The 18,675-nt window shown below is 40.4% G+C and overlaps 3 protein-coding genes across 5 annotated transcripts in view; 2 read left to right on the top strand and 1 right to left on the bottom strand.

The window, feature by feature from the left end:
- ace (angiotensin I converting enzyme (peptidyl-dipeptidase A) 1) overlaps positions 1–13,726 on the bottom strand; it is a 40,550-nt gene extending 26,824 nt beyond the window's left edge. Inside the window, exon 1 of the mRNA XM_047817300.1 lies at positions 13,703–13,726. The gene's annotated coding sequence lies outside the window, so the exon portion shown is untranslated. The remainder of the gene's footprint in view (positions 1–13,702) is intronic.
- Positions 4,196–10,056, top strand: abi3b (ABI family, member 3b). Its single transcript, XM_047817301.1, has 6 exons — positions 4,196–4,446; positions 6,620–6,919; positions 8,136–8,303; positions 8,634–8,828; positions 8,963–9,033; positions 9,163–10,056. The coding sequence occupies exons 2-6, from the start codon at positions 6,791–6,793 to the stop codon at positions 9,848–9,850; spliced, it is 1,251 nt and encodes a 416-aa protein (XP_047673257.1). The 5' UTR covers positions 4,196–4,446; positions 6,620–6,790; the 3' UTR covers positions 9,851–10,056.
- The window catches only part of LOC113653554 (poly [ADP-ribose] polymerase tankyrase-2-like), a 21,994-nt gene continuing 16,998 nt past the window's right edge, over positions 13,680–18,675 (top strand). For all 3 annotated transcript variants that reach the window (XM_027163217.2, XM_027163218.2, XM_027163216.2), the window contains exons 1-8: positions 13,680–13,956; positions 16,663–16,887; positions 17,145–17,240; positions 17,371–17,407; positions 17,517–17,592; positions 17,793–17,887; positions 18,044–18,110; positions 18,445–18,631. In XM_027163217.2, coding sequence (XP_027019018.2) covers positions 13,770–13,956; positions 16,663–16,887; positions 17,145–17,240; positions 17,371–17,407; positions 17,517–17,592; positions 17,793–17,887; positions 18,044–18,110; positions 18,445–18,631 — 970 coding nt within the window. In that variant the 5' untranslated portion in view covers positions 13,680–13,769. The remainder of the gene's footprint in view (positions 13,957–16,662; positions 16,888–17,144; positions 17,241–17,370; positions 17,408–17,516; positions 17,593–17,792; positions 17,888–18,043; positions 18,111–18,444; positions 18,632–18,675) is intronic.

Genomic DNA, 18,675 nt, shown 5'->3' with positions numbered 1-18,675 from the left:
CCACCTTGTGTGTGCGGAGTTTGCATGTTCTCCCCGTGCCTCGGGGGTTTCCTCCGGGTACTCCGGTTTCCTCCCCCGGTCCAAAGACATGCATGGTAGGTTGATTGGTATCTCTGGAAAATTGTCTGTAGTGTGTGAGTGTGTGAGTGAATGAGAGTGTGTGTGTGCCCTGCGATGGCTTGGCACTCCGTCCAGTGTGTATCCTCCCTCTATGCCCGATGACACCTGAGAAGTTCAGATAAGCGGCAGAAAATGAATGAATGAATGTACCAAGGCCAAAACTCTGCAAACCCAAAGATTAGCATTTAACGAATGCAGTGATTATCTACAGCTTGTACATGACATGACGTCCAACATGTTTCATCTGACCAAATATTTACAAATTCGAGGCGAAAGCCGTACGTAAGGGCTGATTTTCTGAAACGGAAGAGGAAAACAAAGTACTTTAATCAAACTACAGTCTAGTAGAATTTGGAAAAGATTTGTTTTTCTTTCACTCTTTGATACTTTAGCTTAAATTTCTCTTTAAGACATTTTGGACTAAAACAAGATTGATTACTGCATATATGTAACCCTAACCCTAACCCTAACCCTAGTTCTTAGCCAGAATCAGACTAAATGAATGAATTATCATATTTTAGCCAAGTGCCTTGTTCTATTAAAGCAAATGAAAGCATTGTACTAGACTGAGGGTTAAAGCAAACGCACATGAGCTTGGTTTCTATTCTCCGGCAGTTATTAAACGCTAAAATGAAAAATTTATTGCTCTGGGTGGGTTAATCTGTTTTCTCATTTATTCCTGCTATTTCAAGCTGAAATGATTTCTGTGGGTCGCATACAGTCTAGACTGTTCAAAATAACACATCACACATCTGTCCATGCAAGATGAGACACATCACTCTTCATCAGCAGCAGACGGCGGGAGGATGAATACAGCCGTGCTGAATAGAATTATATCTGAGAAGAAGAAGGCAATAAAGATCGATGGCAGTAACGTTTGCGGTTGCTCTGATCGTGCTAAACCGACTGCGTTTCTGAGAAGTATTTTCCTGTTCATAATGCTGATGTTTATAATCTCGCTAACAGAACATAACAGCTAACAACAGGTTTTACAGTCGTGTTTATTAAATGTTTCAAGGGCATGAACCATGTGTACCACTCAAAGACACACCCACTAGTGTCTGTTGAAAAGTTCTTATTATTCACATCCTCTGCAATAATACGAAAGACTTTGCTCATTAGCCCCTTGGACCAGTGGCACTTCTCACACATCGATTACCAGATTTATCGTTACAAATATCAGGAGATAATGCTGCTTATGATAAGGCAATGATGGCCCTTTTTAAAGCAGATGGGAATTACTTATTAACTCTTTATTATCAAACTTCAAAAACAAGTAAACACTGCCAACTTAAATCTAATGAACTGATTAGATAAGAATTTATACTAATAATTGAATATAATATCCAGGAGTTAAATTAGCAAACAAAACTGTATACACATTTAAATAAAGCCTATGAGATGATGACTAGTACAGGATAAAGGAGAAGGAGCACGTGCGCTTGTGCCACATGATAACGAATCAAGTTAAACTTTTCCTAACTTCGTCGTGTCGCTCACGTGGAAACACTCACATCTGATCAGCCACGCTTGTGTCTGTCGTGTTGCCGGAAGTCGGCAATTCTTATAGAAAACGCTACTATCTCCGTTCACGTTGTCGTTGCGAGTCGCCGTATGTGTGAACTCGGCATAAATCTGATCTGTCTAAAGATGTTTAAAGCTTTACTAGTTAAGTGTGTTTTTCTTACACTGATCACAGTTTTCCCTGAAGACTAATCACTGATCACCGTTGTTCTCAATGATTAATCACTAATCACCATTGTTCCTGACAACTAATCACTGATCGCTGTTGTTCTCGACGACCAATCACTGATCACCGTTGTGCTCAATGACTAATCACTGATTACCATTGTTCCTGGCGACTAATCACTGATCACCGGTGTTCTGACGACTAATCACTGATCACCGGTGTTCTTGACGACTAATTACCGTTGTTCCTGACAACTAATCACCGATCACCCTTGTTCTCTATGACTAATAACCGATCACCTTTGTTCCCGACCATCAATCACTAATCACTGATGTTCTCGGAGACTAATCACTAGTCATTGTTGTTCCTGGCGATCAAACACCAGTCACTGTTGTGCTCAATGACTAATCACTGATCACCATTGTTCCTGACGACTAATCACCGACCACCGGTGTTCTCGGCGACTAATCACCGTAGTTCTTGACGACTACCCGCTGATCACAGTTGTTCTCAATGACTATTCACTAAATCACCATTGTTCCTGACAACTAATCACCGATCACCCTTGTTCTCTATGACTAATAACTGATCACTGTTGTTCCCAACCATCAATCACTAATCACTGTTGTTGTCGAAGACTAATCACTGATCACCATTGTTCTGATGACTAATCACTTTTGTTCCCGGCGACTGATCACTGATCACCATTGTGGGGTTTGGCTTTGGCTCCGGGGACAGGGTTTGTTCTATATTCTGGGACTATAAAGTCTGTATAAGCCTTCAGAAACTGCCATTAATTAGAGCTAGGAGTTTCTGTAGCGGAAAAAACCCACCATAATAAACCTCTACAATAAGGATACATTGTCCAATGATAATTTACTAGATTCCAACCAATAAGAGAACAAATGCATACACTCCTCACCTCCTCCTCCTCCCTGATTGGCTGCTGCTTTCTGTCACTGTGTACTCAGGTAACTTTTGAGCCTGAAGCTGGAGCTTGTTGACTCTGACATATCCGAGCATTTCTCATGAGATGCTGCTGACTATGAATTACTATTGCAGAGTGATGTTCAGCAGCTCAGAACCATCCTAAGAGTCTATTTGTCCTGGTGAGGCTTTAACGGGTTTAAGGGAAAACATTAGTAATTTGTTTAGTTTAACAAACAACTGACTATAAATCACCTGGGCACAATTCTAAATACTAGCTTGCTCTAGTTAGCTAATTATTTAAACAGCTAACTAGTTAGCTTAATATTATATATAAGGTCACTTCCACAGGATCACCTGTCAATCAAGTGTCTACAGCACAATGCAAAAATCTTGCAGGTACAGACAGAGGATCTACATGGGTCTATTCTTTTGGGGTTTTTAATACAAAAGGCTTTATGGAGGTCCGTTCATTTTAAACGTGATGTCATTAGAACACCCAAAATGCAATTCTTCTCCTGTCTGTGTTGCCATAGTTTTGTCATTACACTTATTTTGGGGGTTGATATGCATGTGAGTGCACATGACATCACTAAAGAAGACAAACTGCTGGGAAAATAATACTGTCTCAATGAGGCTGCACAATTTGAGTTATATTTATTGCATATATTATTGTGGTATATATAAATTATGGCCCTGGTGCCATAATTGCCCCCTTATACCACCTGACTGTCTTAGCAGTCACTGAAAATCTAAAAACAATTGATTTGGTTTAAAAAAAAACGTAAGTGAATCGTTTTCTAGTTACAATTAAAACTTCTTCACAGCTTCCAAGGTCTCTATCTTGGGTTACTCATATCCACATTTTGTTTTCCTCCCAACTCTCAAAAAACATGCCAGTAGGTGGACTGGCTATGCTAAATTGCCCCAAAGGAGAACAAGAGTGTGGATAAGTGCATGCATGGTTGGCACAATGCACAATGGCATGGAGTCCAAACCCAGTCAGTATTTCTGCTTCATTACCCTGTCTTGAAATGAAACCTGGATCAATCGCAACCCTGACCAGGATGAGTGAATAAATGATCCATTGATTCATTAATTTTTATTTCATCTACCCCAAAGAACAGGTACTTGTCTAGCTGGACCATATATTTTCTGAAGAACTGAATCAAGAGTCAATTCTCCCTGAAGACATTAAATCAGTGAAGTGATTCATTCGTCACATTGACACATGGCCACATCGCAGAAGTACACCTCCAGAATTATATGCTAATTTTTATTTATTCACTTAATATCACTTTAGTATCAGAATCATTTAAAAACAATAGCTTTAATTGTTTTGCCTTTGAGTTACATCCTATAGACCGAGTTCCTAATAGTTTTTCATTCCTTTCTTCATCTTCCCATAGGCTGCATTCTCCTGTGTATGAGGATGCAATTCAGTCAACATGTCCACACACGCTTCCTATTTTCAGCCCTGAATTTAAGCTTACACGTCTCCAGTTTACCTGCGTCTCATTGAACCTACCCGTGTCTATAAAAACAAGCACTACCTCAACACCGACCACACAGAACTGGCAATGAAGTACAACAACACAGAGGACATCATGAAGACACTGGAAAAGGCTCCAGAAGCACAGAAAGCTCTGCTAGACAATCAAAGCAATCTCAACAAGGTGGCTGACTACTGTGAAAACAAGTTCTCAAACGTAAGTCTTTCTTCTTTAAGCAAAAGAATAAATATCAGGGACTTATTTCTTCTTTCTTGCTCAAGAAGTATTCATTTGTAAAGAAGTGTGCATGTGAAGACCTCGGTTTCAGGGTTTCTACAGGAAATAAATAAACAGGGTTTAAAAAATAGATTTACCTACAGATATGTTTATGTACTCTCTCCATTTAACCATAAAGGACGTTTGCACAAGTCCGAACAGAGCTGAGAGGTGTATGAGGCCTGCCCCGGGCCCTGCACTTACTGCTGAACATGCTTGTCTTCCTTCCCATAATCATTGCTGTACATTGCATGTTTGCACAAGTCTTGTTTTGTCTTCAAATCCTAAGGTTTCACATTCTTTAAGTTGCTGCATTTCTGTCTCCTTAGCGTGAAGCAATAAGCGTGTGAGTACGAAATGTTCAGATTAGGATTATAGTCAATCTAACAACTGATCAATGTTGTTCCCGACCATCAATCACTAATCACCGTTGTTCTGATGACTAATCACTTTTGTTCCCGGCGACTGATCACTGATCACCATTGTGGGGTTTGGCTTTGGCTCTGGGGACAGGGTTTGTTCTATATTCTGGGACTATAAAGTCTGTATAAGCCTTCAGAAACTGCCTTTAATAAGAGCTAGGAGTTTCTGTAGCGGAAAAAACCCCACCATAATAAACCTCTACAATAAGGACGGTCTGTCCAATGATAATTTACTAGATTCCAACCAATAAGAGAACAAATGCATACACTCCTCACCTCCTCCTCCTCCCTGATTGGCTGCTGCTTTCTGTCACTGTGTACTCAGGTAACTTTTAAGCCTGAAGCTGGAGCTTGTTAACTCTGACATATCCGAGCATTTCTCATGAGATGCTGCTGACTATGAATTACTATTGCAGAGTGATGTTCAGCAGCTCAGAACCATCCCAAGAGTCTATTTGTCCTGGTGAGGCTTTAACGGGTTTAAGGGAAAACATTAGTAACTTGTTTAGTTTAACAAAACAACTGACTATAAATCACCTGGGCACAATTCTAAATACTAGCTTACTCTAGTTAGCTAATTATTTAAACAGCTAACTAGTTAGCTTAATATTATATATAAGGTCACTTCCACAGGATCACCTGTCAATCAAGTGTCTACAGCACAACGCAAAAATCTTGCAGGTACAGACAGAGGATCTCAATGGGTCTATTCTTTTGGGGTTTTTAATACAAAAGGCTTTATGGAGGTCCGTTCATTTTAAACGTGATGTCATTAGAACACCCAAAATGCAATTCTTCTCCTGTCTGTGTTGCCATAGTTTTGTCATTACACTTATTTTGGGGGTTGATATGCATGTGAGTGCACATGACATCACTAAAGAAGACAAACTGCTGGGAAAATAATACTGTCTCAATGAGGCTGCACAATTTGAGTTATATTTATTGCATATATTATTGTGGTATATATAAATTATGGCCCTGGTGCCATAATTGCCCCCTTATACCACCTGACTGTCTTAGCAGTCACTGAAAATCTAAAAACAATTGATTTGGTTTAAAAAAAAATGTAAGTGAATCGTTTTCTAGTTACAATTAAAACTTCTTCACAGCTTCCAAGGTCTCTATCTTGGGTTACTCATATCCACATTTTGTTTTCCTCCCAACTCTCAAAAAACATGCCAGTAGGTGGACTGGCTATGCTAAATTGCCCAAAAGGAGAACAAGAGTGTGGATAAGTGCATGCATGGTTGGCACAATGCACAATGGCATGGAGTCCAAACCCAGTCAGTATTTCTGCTTCATTACCCTGTCTTGAAATGAAACCTGGATCAATCGCAACCCTGACCAGGATGAGTGAATAAATGATCCATTGATTCATTAATTTTTATTTCATCTACCCCAAAGAACAGGTACTTGTCTAGCTGGACCATATATTTTCTGAAGAACTGAATCAAGAGTCAATTCTCCCTGAAGACATTAAATCAGTGAAGTGATTCATTCGTCACATTGACACATGGCCACATCGCAGAAGTACACCTCCAGAATTATATGCTAATTTTTATTTATTCACTTAATATCACTTTAGTATCAGAATCATTTAAAAACAATAGCTTTAATTGTTTTGCCTTTGAGTTACATCCTATAGACCGAGTTCCTAATAGTTTTTCATTCCTTTCTTCATCTTCCCATAGGCTGCATTCTCCTGTGTGTGAGGATGCAATTCAGTCAACATGTCCACACACGCCTCCTATTTTCAGCCCTGAATTTAAGCTTACACGTCTCCAGTTTACCTGCGTCTCATTGAACCTACCCGTGTCTAGAAAAACAAGCACTATCTCAACACTGACGACACAGAACTGGCAATGAAGTACAACAACACAGAGGACATCATGAAGACACTGGAAAAGGCTCCAGAAGCACAGAAAGCTCTGCTGGACAATCAAAGCAATCTCAACAAGGTGGCTGACTACTGTGAAAACAAGTTCTCAAACGTAAGTCTTTCTTCTTTAAGCAAAAGAATAAATATCAGGGACTTATTTCTTCTTTCTTGCTCAAGAAGTATTCATTATAAAGAAGTGTGCATGTGAAGACCTCGGTTTCAGGGTTTCTACAGGAAATAAATAAACAGGGTTTAAAAAATAGATTTACCTACAGATATGTTTATGTACTCTCTCCATTTAACCATAAAGGACGTTTGCACAAGTCCGAACAGAGCTGAGAGGTGTATGAGGCCTGCCCCGGGCCCTGCACTTACTGCTGAACATGCTTGTCTTCCTTCCCATATCATTGCTGTACATTGCATGTTTGCACAAGTCTATCTTCAAATCCTAAGGTTTCAAATTCTTTAAGTTGCTGCATTTCTGTCTCCTTAGCGTGAAGCAATAAGCGTGTGAGTACGAAAGGTTCAGATTAGGATTACAGTCAATCTATGGGATTAATAATGGATTAGTTCAGATTTATATGACAAGATTATTTTCGATCATATTGCCAGATACGTACTCGCACGCTTTTCCATTTGAGCCCTAGAATAAAACATTTTAATGAATATCATTTCTGACTTAAAATAGGGATGTTTTTAGAAAACGAGAAGTATTTAGAAGTATACAGAAGAAAGGAAACAATTTCGATGTCAAAGGATGCACCGTTAGCAGTAACGTAGTAATCCTTGTGAGTTAGCCTAGCATCTAGCTAGCGTAAATTCCTCGGTATTTGTTTCTGTTCGTAGAGAAAGAAAAAAAAAACTGAATTATTTGGCTGTATCGTGTGCATTTGTGTGTGGTGTGAAATGTCAGTATGCTTATAAATATGCTTGTTTTATGTCACGAACGAATACAGTTCCCCCCGTTTCCCCTTTAGCACGCATGCGTTTGTGATATTGCTTAAATGTAATAACGGCTTATAATTTAGTGCCATCACAACCAAACACATTTGATCTGTTAAAAAAAAAAGACAACGAAATCCTGGACACCAAACGTGTTAGTGTGTGAGTGAATGAGAGTGTGTGTGTGCCCTGTGATGGGTTGGCACTCTGTCCAGGGTGTATCCTGCCTTGATGCCCAAAGATGCCTGAGATAGGCACAGGCTCCCCGTGACCCAAGAAGTTCGGATAAGCGGTAGAAAATGAATGAATGAATGAATGAATGAATGAATGAATGAATGAAGAAAGAAATATTTCAAATCAGGGTTGGTTCATTTTCTCTTCTATAGGCGGAAGACACAACAAAAGCAGTGGAGGAATCCAAAGCTCTCACCACTCAGGCCCTGGCCAGTGTCGCTTACCAAATCAACACACTGGCAGCGAGTGTACTGAGACTGCTGGATGCACAGACTGTTCAACTGAAGCAGATGGAGTCATCAGTCAATATTCTCAGTATGGTAAGCGTTAATGCAGGAGACGTGACAGGAAAAATATCTTGTAAAATGGAATGATTTTAAGGTTTGTATGTAAAGGTTTACATTTTGACCAGATATATTGCCTTATTTAAATATATAACAGTGACCCTGATGATTAGGTAAGTATGTGTTCATCTTACATTATCTACACTACTGAGTCCTGACTTGCAGCGATAAAAGAATAATTAAAAAAAAAATTTAAATCATGCGAAAGGTCCAGCGGGTGATCAAGTTTAGATCAAGTTTCCACAAACTCTTGCTAATGTGTCTATTTTATAATTAATGCAGAACAATGTCATTATTTTTCCTCAGACCGTGGACATGTACAAGGAGAAGGTGGCGCGTCAGGAGATCGGCGTGCTGACTGCTCCATGTAAAATCCCATATGTTCAGAAGATGGTTCCTCCGGCAAAACCTGAAGAACCTACCATCGAATACGAGCGTGTCCCGATATCCTACACCAGTCTAGACTTGATCGGACATGGAGTCTGGGACGGAAAGAAAACGGTCTGTAGTGGAATAATGTGGATATTTATATCTGAAATATGGTTCGTCGTGAGTGATGAGATTTGGATTCAGTTCTGGAAAAAGAATGCATGGTTAATATCAAAGTTTCCTTTACATCTGACTTTAAACTTTAGGCATCGATGAAACCAGAAGCACAGACAAATATCCAACAGCCAAGTTTGCAAGAAGGAGGGCAACATCTTGGGTAAGTTTTAGATGGTTTTCTTGTTTATTTTAAGGTTTGAAAACGTAATGTGAAATGGGTTTGGTGTTTTATGGACCGAAGAACAAGACACAATATATTCTCCTTGTCTTTGTCTTTGTTCTTTTGTAGCTCTGGTGCTGGCATTGCTGTTCCTCCACCTTCGGTTCTCAACTGGGTTGGTTTAAAGCCCACAGCTTCTTCATCCACACCAGTAACACCAGTCTCCTCCCTGTCACAGCCTCAGAGTTTCTACGAAGACACACTACCTCCACCACCTCTTTCACAATTTGGTGATACCGATAGGCTTCCACCTCCACCACCAATTTTTCCACAAAGTAGTCCAATAGCTGTATCTACATCAGCTCCTTGTCCATTTAGTTATGATTTTAGAGACTCATTCTTACCACCACCATCACCTCCCCAAACTGAGTTCATGGCTCCTCCGCCACCACCACCTTCACCGACTCCTGCTGATTCGTTTCCACCTCCCCCACCCGTACATCCAGAGTTTGCTCCACCAGCCTCTCCATTTCCTCCTCAAAGTACTGGAAGGGGTCATGTTGCACCACCTCCTCCACTTCGCTCTACTCCTGGTGGGGGATGTGCTCCTCCTCCTCCTCCTCCTGGACAGAGTATTGCTCCACCTCCACCACCACCTCCATCTTCTCCTGGAAAAGCCTTCATTCCTCCTCCTCCCCCTCCACCAACATCTCCAAGTGCTCCTGGAAAATCGTTCATTCCTCCTCCTCCTCCTCCACCTCCAGCTGCTCCTGGAAAATCCTTTATTCCTCCTCCTCCTCCACCACCACCATTCTGAACCCTGGAACTTACCTTTTCTAAGATATTAGTGGTAACCCACTACTGTATTCTCCAGACCATAGCTGTACATACATCATTCAAAACTTGCTAAAGATGAATAGAACATTTCATAATTTTATGTCACATGGTTATATTCCAAACCCAAGTGTATCTTTTCATAGCTGCTGAACTATCAAACTATCTTCTAATACAACTTAACCTTAATAATAGCTACAAATTGAATCGTAAACTAATTAAAAATTATAATATAAAATACAATATATACAATATATATAATATACAAAATATAATACAAAAAGTATATTTGGACACATGACACGTTCCGGCGATTGTTTATGCTAATAATAATTTGCATTCTTATATGCATTTTTAGATGTTTTCTTATAATTTCTTTTCCAACAAACAATTGACTGAACTGGCATTACAGTAAACAAACTGACACTGAACTAGCGTTATAGCAAACAAGCTAACTAAGGAACGATCGTTATAGTAAACAAGCTAATAACTGAACTAGCATATTAGCAAACTAAGGAGTGAGCGAGCATTATAGTAAACAAGCTAATGACTGAACTAGCATTATAGCAAACAAGCTAATGACTAAACTAGCATTATAATAAATAGGTTAATGACTGAACTAGCATTATAGTAAAAAGGCTAATGACTGAACTAGCATTATAGTAAAAAGGCTGATGACTGAACTAGCATTATAGTAAAAAGGCTAATGACTAAACTAGCATTATAGTAAACAGGCTAATGACTGAACTAGCATGATAGCAAACAAGCTAATGACTAAACTAGCATTATAATAAACAGGTTAATGACTGAACTAGCATTAAAGTAAAAAGGCTAATGACTGAACTAGCATTATAGTAAACAGGCTAACGACTGACTAGCATTATAGGAAACAGGATAATGTCTGAACTAGCGTTATAGCAAACAAGCTTATGACTAAACTAGCATTATAATAAACAGGCTAATGACTGAACTAGCCGTTATAGCAAACAAGCTTATGACTAAACTAGCATTATAATAAACAGGCTAATGACTGAACTAGCCGTTATAGCAAACAAGCTTATGACTAAACTAGCATTATAATAAACAGGCTAATGACTGAACTAGCATTATAGTAAAAAGGCTAATGACTGAACTAGCATTATAGTAAAAAGGCTAATGACTGAACTAGCATTATAGTAAACAGGCTAACGACTGACTAGCATTATAGGAAACAGGCTAATGACTAGTGTTATAGCAAACAAGCTAATGACTGAACTAGCATTATAATAAACAGGCTAATGACTGAACTAGCATGATAGCAAACAAGCTAATGACTAAACTAGCATTATAATAAACAGGTTTATGACTAAACTAGCATTATAATAAACAGGCTAATGACTGAACTAGCCGTTATAGCAAACAAGCTTATGACTAAACTAGCATTATAATAAACAGGCTAATGACTGAACTAGCCGTTATAGCAAACAAGCTTATGACTAAACTAGCATTATAATAAACAGGCTAATGACTGAACTAGCATTATACTAAACAAGCTAACAAATGAATTATACACTTTTATTAGATATTATACAAATGTATAAAAAGTCCTAACAAAAGGTAAAACTTATTAAAAACCCTTATTCATGATAACATTTCTGAAATGTTGTATTGTATAATAGAGATATAAAAGATTTATTCTATCAACCTGTCTGTCACACGTTATCACTGATGTATTAAAGTATTAAAGTTTCATGATTGTTTCATTCAGTTCATTTATTCAGAACCATAGCCAGATCTTTCCTGAGAAATTATTGCAATAATAATATTATTAAATAATTGAAACTTCTTGTTATTCATTCATTCATTTTCTACCGCTTATCCGAACTTCTCGGGTCATCGGGACCCATGTGCCTATCTCAGGCGTCATCAGGCATCAAGGTAGGATACACCCTGGACGGAGTGCCAACACACACACACACACACACTCTCATTCACTCACACACTACGGACAATTTTCCAGAGATGCCAATCAACCTACTATGCATGTCTTTAGACCGGGGGAGGAAACCGGAGTACTCGGAGGAAACCCCCGAGGCACGGGGAGAACATGCAATATCCACACACACAAGGCGGAGGAGGGAATCGAACCCCCAACCCTGGAGGTGTGAGGCCACCATGCCCCCACTTCTTGGTATATAAAATTCTAATTATATAGTATTGTTTTATATATACATATGTTTTTTTTGTTTTTTTTTTTTTTAAATATGTTGTTAGCTGAGTTAGAAAGTGAATAAGTGAATACCTGCTTTTTTTCTGCAAGTGTTCTTTACTTTTAAACGATGTGTATTATTTGTATTATTTCGTTCTCAGTATAACACACGCTGACACAGAGGCGTGTTTCCCGACAAAAGTCTAAAAACTTCCAGCTCACATTCCTGTGGTCAGACACATGGAGGATGACAAGATGGCCACCAAATGATTCAGGGTGTGCCAAGAAGTCTGTAATAAAGTAACCAGTAAACCACAAGCGCAATAACGCTGCTGTGTCCGAACCACACGTACAAACACACACTATCACTGCTGTACTCAATATACAATACAGCACAGTGAAATTCTTTTTTCACGTAAGTTTGGGGTCAGAGCACAGTTTCAGACATGATACAGCACCACTGGAGCAGAGAGGGTTAGGAGTCTTGCTTAAGGGCCCAATTGTGGCAGCTTGGCATTGTTGGGGCTTGAACCCAGAGCCTTAACCGCTTAAGCCACCACTGCCCCAAAAAGTAACATTGGTGGGTGGATTAGCCTAGTGGTTGGGGTGTTGGACTAAAAATCGGAAGATTGTGAGTTCGACATCTTGCCCTATGGCCTCTAATGAACCGGCATCCCATGCGAGTTGTATTCCTGCCTCGTGCCTGTTGTTAATCAAAAATACAGCAGTTAAAGAGGTTTAATAAATAACCAGTCATGCTTAAAATTCAGCTTAGTTTGATCAGGTGCTAAAACATAGGCTGAGCCGGTTCCTCTGGGTTCTTCAGTTCCCACAACTAGCCCAAAGACATGTGTTGTAGGCTGATTTGCATCTCTATACTGTCTGCATGTGTCTGTGTGGTTATCCAAGGTCACCTGGTCAGGCTCCTGGATGCCTGCAACTCTGTGTAGGATAAGCGCTACAGAAAATGGATGGATAGATATAAGTGTAGTCAAGTAATAAGGATGCAGGAAAATACCTCACTTCCCTAGGGTTTTTAGTAGTTGGTCCGCTGCAGTCAGTGTACGTAATACATTGGAATATATAATACATATGTGAATATATGGCATATTGGATACTGAGTGAATATATGGCATATTCAGACACTTTACCATGTGTTGTATGAATAAATTGCTGTACCCAGACACTTGATTTACTCCTCTTTTGTTTAATGTTACTATACTATTGAATAGTATAGTAACATAAATATAATATAATATAATATAGTACAGTACAGTGCATTGCATTGCAGTGCAGAATAGTACAGCAATATAAATACAAATCTAGTATGATACAGTACAGAATAGTATAGTGTATTATAGTAATATAAATATAAATATGGAATAAAAAACATTGATATATAATATTACATAATCCCATAGGTGGCAGCAGCAGCAGCTTCATGTCAGGAGTGTGTGTGTGTGTGTGTGTGTGTGTGTGTGTGTGTGTGTGTGTGTGTGTGTGTGTGTGTGTGTGTGTGTGTTAGGAAGAGCAGGAATAGTGGAGGAGATGAAGAGGATCAGTTCATGCGCCGCAGTCTGATTACAGGGCTTTACAGGATTCTGCACCGTGCTTTAGGACGTTAGGTCCGTAATGAGGTTTACTTACCGTCACTGCGTCTCGGTCTCGGTGCTGAACGTTATCCGTGCTGACTGACGCGCTGACTGGGTAGCGGATGTCGATGCGGCGCTGCTCGGCTCGCTCCGGTTCTCCGGCGGTGTTGGAGGCGGCAGCGGGCAGGCAGCTGTTCGAGGCCTGCAGAAGAGGAGACCTGGAGCGGGTCAAGAAGCTGCTCACGGCGGAGAATGTAAACAGCAGAGACACCGCGGGCCGCAAGTCCACACCGCTCCACTTCTCCTCCGGTCAGTACAGCAACCTCCAGACATCATCACAGGGTTGTGTGTTAATATACCGCACCTTTATACAATAACACAACAACCTACAAACATCAACACAGGGTTGTGTGTTAATATACTGCACCTTTATACAACAACAACAACAACCTCCAGACATCATCACAGAGTTGTGTGTTAATATACTGCACCTTTATACAACAACAACCTCCAGACATCATCACAGGGTTGTGTGTTAATATACTGCACCTTTATACAACAACAACAACCTACAAACATCATCACAGGGTTGTGTGTTAATATACTGCACCTTTATACAACAACAACAACCTACAAACATCATCACAGGGTTGTGTGTTAATATACTGAACCTTTATACAATAACACAACAACCTACAAACATCATCACAGGGTTGTGTGTTAATATACTGAACCTTTATACAACAACAACAACCTACAAACATCAACACAGGGTTGTGTGTTAATATACTGCACCTTTATATGGTGACACAACAACCTACAAACATCATCACAGGGTTAATATACCGCACCTTTATACAACAACAACAACAACCTCCAGTCATCATCACAGGGTTGTGTGTTAATATACTGCACCTTTATACAACAACAACGACAACAAACTCCAGACATCATCACAGGGTTGTGTGTTAATAATAAACTGCACCTTTATACAATAACACACCAACAACAACAACAACAACCTACAAACATCATCACAGGGTTGTGTGTTAATAATATACTGCACCTTTATACAACAACAACGACAACAAACTCCAGACATCATCACAGGGTTGTGTGTTAATAATAAACTGCACCTTTATACAATAACACACCAACAACAACAACAACAACAACAACAACCTACAAACATCATCACAGGGTTGTGTGTTAATATACTGCACTTTTACACAACACAATGACAACAACAACCTCCAGACATCATCACAGGGTTGTGTGTTAATATACTGCACTTTTACACAACACAATGACAACAACAACCTCCAGACATCATCACAGGGTTGTGTGTTAATATACTGCACCTTTATACAACAACAACCTCCAGACATCAACACAGGGTTGTGTGTTAATATACTGCACCTTTATATGGTGACACAACAACCTACAAACATCATCACAGGGTTAATATACTGCACCTTTATACAACAACAACAACAACAACAACCTCCAGACATCAACACAGGGTTGTGTGTTAATATACTGCACCTTTATATGGTGACACAACAACCTACAAACATCATCACAGGGTTAATATACTGCACCTTTATACAACAACAACAACAACAACAACCTCCAGACATCATCACAGGGTTGTGTGCTAATAATATACTGCACCTTTACACAATAACACAACAACAACAACAACAACAACCTACAAACATCATCATAGGGTTGTGTGTTAATATACTGCACCTTTATTCAACAACAACAACCTCCAGACATCATCACAGGGTTGTGTGTTAATAATATACTTCACCTTTATACAATAACACAACAACAACAACAACAACCTACAAACATCATCACAGGGTTGTGTGTTAATATACTGCACTTTTAAACAACAACACAATGACAACAACAACCTCCAGACATAATCACAGGGTTGTGTGTTAATAATATACTGCACCTTTATACAATAACACAACAACAACAACAACCTACAAATATCACAGGGTTGTGTGTTAATATACTGCACCTTTATACAACAACACAACGACAACAGCAACCTACAAACATCACAGGGTTGTGTGTTAATATACTGCACCTTTATACAACAACAACAACCTACAAACATCAACACAGAGTTGTGTGTTAATATACTGCACCTTTATACAACAACAACAACCTACAAACATCATCACAGGGTTGTGTGTTAATATACTGCACCTTTATACAACAACAACCTCCAGACATCATCACAGGGTTGTGTGTTAATATACTGCACCTTTATATGGTGACACAACAACCTACAAACATCATCACAGGGTTAATATACTGCACCTTTATACAACAACAACGACAACAACCTCCAGTCATCATCACAGGGTTGTGTGTTAATATACTGCACTTTTACACAACAACACAATGACAACAACAACCTCCAGACATCATCACAGGGTTGTGTGTTAATATACTGCACCTTTACACAGTGACACAACAACTACAACTACAACCTCCAGACATCATCACAGGGTTGTGTGTTAATATACTGCACCTTTACACAGTGACACAACAACTACAACTACAACCTACAAACATCATCACGGTTGTGTGTTAATATACTGCACCTTTATACAGCGACAAATCACAGACATTTAAACATATATCTATATAAACTGATACTTTAAATCTTGCAACTTATTTACTATATGGGAGTTTGGAAAGCAGTTCCGGCTTTGAGCTGAATCACTATGTCATCAGTTCAATTCCCTTTACATTTCTGCCATTTAGCAGACACTCATTCAGAATGACTTACATTTTTATTTCAATATATACAACTGAGAGTTTGGGGCCTTGCTCAGGGGCCCAGCAGTGGCAGCTTGGTGGACCTGGGATTTGAACCCATGACCTTCTGATCAGTAGTCCTTCACCACTAGTCTAACACACCTTCACCACTAGGCTACCACATCCCTGGTGATATATTTTTAACCGTCTCGTGTTCTTCTCTGGTGGTAGGGTTTGGTCGTAGAGATGTAGTGAGCTACCTCCTGCAGCACGGGGCTAATGTTCATGCACGGGATGACGGAGGCCTCGTCTCGCTCCACAACGCCTGCTCGTTCGGCCATGCAGAAGTGGTCGACCAGCTACTGCGGCATGGCGCCGACCCCAACTCCAGAGACAACTGGAACTACACTCCTCTCCACGAGGCAGCTATCAAGGGCAAGATCGACGTCTGCATCGGTAAAGAGTGACTTAAGACCTGGGTCGACGGTCCTGAGAGTGCAAATAAATGACTTTATTTTTTAGAAAGAAAAAAACCCTCCATCATGTCTTTTTCCCTCTACTCGTTTTTTTCTTAATCAATAGTCTCTGTACTATAAAGTCTCCAGTATGAGTTCTTACTGCTACTTTTGTTAATGAGGATGATCTGCTCCTTCGAAGCAGACGAGACCGTTTGTTTGTTCTTGTGTCTAATTGTCCCCGATGTTTTCTGCCAGTCCTGCTGCAGCACGGAGCCGAGCCGAGCGTCCGAAACACCGACGGGAGAACGCCGCTGGATCTAGCCGAGACCTCCGCTAAGGCGGTCCTGACCGGTGAGAGAATCATCTCTTTAAACCTGTTTGTCAGCTTTATTGTTTAAGCAAAGCTTTTCTATGTAAGTCACTGGACATAAAACACAAACTAACCCCTTGGCTTCCCCCCCCCCCCCGCCCCCCCACACAGGAGAGTACAGAAAAGACGAACTCCTCGAGAGCGCAAGGTACCGTCGCCTCGATATTTCTATCGATAAATAAGAACACTACATCCGGTAATTCCTGACTCTAACGTTCCTGAGCTTTATTCCGAGTTTTAATCTGTTTCCTGTGCAGGAGTGGAAACGAGGAGAAGCTGATGAGCCTGCTCACGCCTCTGAACGTCAACTGTCACGCCAGCGACGGGAGAAAGGTACGTCAAAGCCACGGACGTAAGCAACAACGCTTCAGGGTTCGTTTTGATTGAGTGGATGTATTTCCACTAGGAAAATTAGGAGATAAATGGGGTAAAAATTAGTGAGTTTGGTGTATCCTTGTAGGGTTGTTTGGTGTTTGGTGTATCCTTGTAGGGAATCTTAAATTTCTGACTCTTCGTTCGTGGCTTCGTTGCAGTCGACGCCCCTGCATCTGGCGGCAGGCTACAATCGTGTGAAGACGGTGCAGCTGTTGTTGCAACACGGCGCTGACGTCCACGCTAAAGACAAAGGGTACAACAGTGTGTCTCTTACAGCCAGTACAATCGCCTGCAGCTTCTCTTTAAAGTGACAAATGTTTCTCAAAACGGTTCCTAAGATGTTTGAGGGACTCTGTAAGGTACTTTTTTTGGTGGCAGGGGTGTTTTACTTCCCGTTGTATGTTCCCAGGGATCTGGTGCCTCTCCATAACGCCTGCTCGTACGGCCACTACGAGGTGACCGAGCTGCTCCTGAAGGTACAGCTTTAGAGGTCATGTGCAACAGGAATCATAGCGAAGTCCATAAAGCTGAGGCTAAATCCCGAAGATGTTATTGTTTCATCAGTAAAATCAGATTAAACATTCTATGACAAGCTCAGTTTGGGATTTATTGTCGTTCATGGCTTGGCGTACTAGCAAAAGCGTTCTCGTTTTTAAACGACGTCGCAAACCATCATAGAAAAATTATAAAATTTGTTGTTGTTGTTGTTGTTTTTGTTGTTGTTTTTTTTCGCGGTGGGGGTGGGGGGTCAGAAAATGACTACACATTTATGCATCGCAGTCAACTCATTTCCTCGTTTTCTGCCGTCAGCATGGCGCCTGCGTCAACGTGACGGATCTGTGGCAATTCACGCCGCTGCACGAGGCGGCGTCCAAGAACCGCGTGGAGGTGTGTTCCCTCCTGCTGAGCCACGGAGCCGACCCCAACTTCCTCAACTGCCACAACAAGAGCGCCATCGACCTGGCGCCAACTGCCCTCCTGAAAGATCGCCTGGCCTGTAAGAGCTAAACGCTAGTGTCAGTATTTATAATGACGTCATGC

This window comes from Tachysurus fulvidraco, chromosome 8 (genome assembly GCF_022655615.1).
Source record: "Tachysurus fulvidraco isolate hzauxx_2018 chromosome 8, HZAU_PFXX_2.0, whole genome shotgun sequence".
NCBI classification, from domain to species: Eukaryota; Metazoa; Chordata; class Actinopteri; order Siluriformes; family Bagridae; genus Tachysurus; species Tachysurus fulvidraco.
The sequence above is the reverse complement of the archived record's forward strand: the minus strand, read 5'-3'. Positions and strand labels throughout refer to the sequence as shown.

Bases quoted from the DNA above. Each gene is read 5' to 3' on its own strand.
- abi3b (XM_047817301.1), top strand. From the start codon at position 6,791: ATGAAGTACAACAACACAGAGGACATCATGAAGACACTGGAAAAGGCT. The intron at 6,920-8,135 runs GTAAGTCTTTCT...TCTCTTCTATAG, and splicing joins GTGAAAACAAGTTCTCAAAC to GCGGAAGACACAACAAAAGC. The intron at 9,034-9,162 runs GTAAGTTTTAGA...GTTCTTTTGTAG, and splicing joins GAAGGAGGGCAACATCTTGG to CTCTGGTGCTGGCATTGCTG.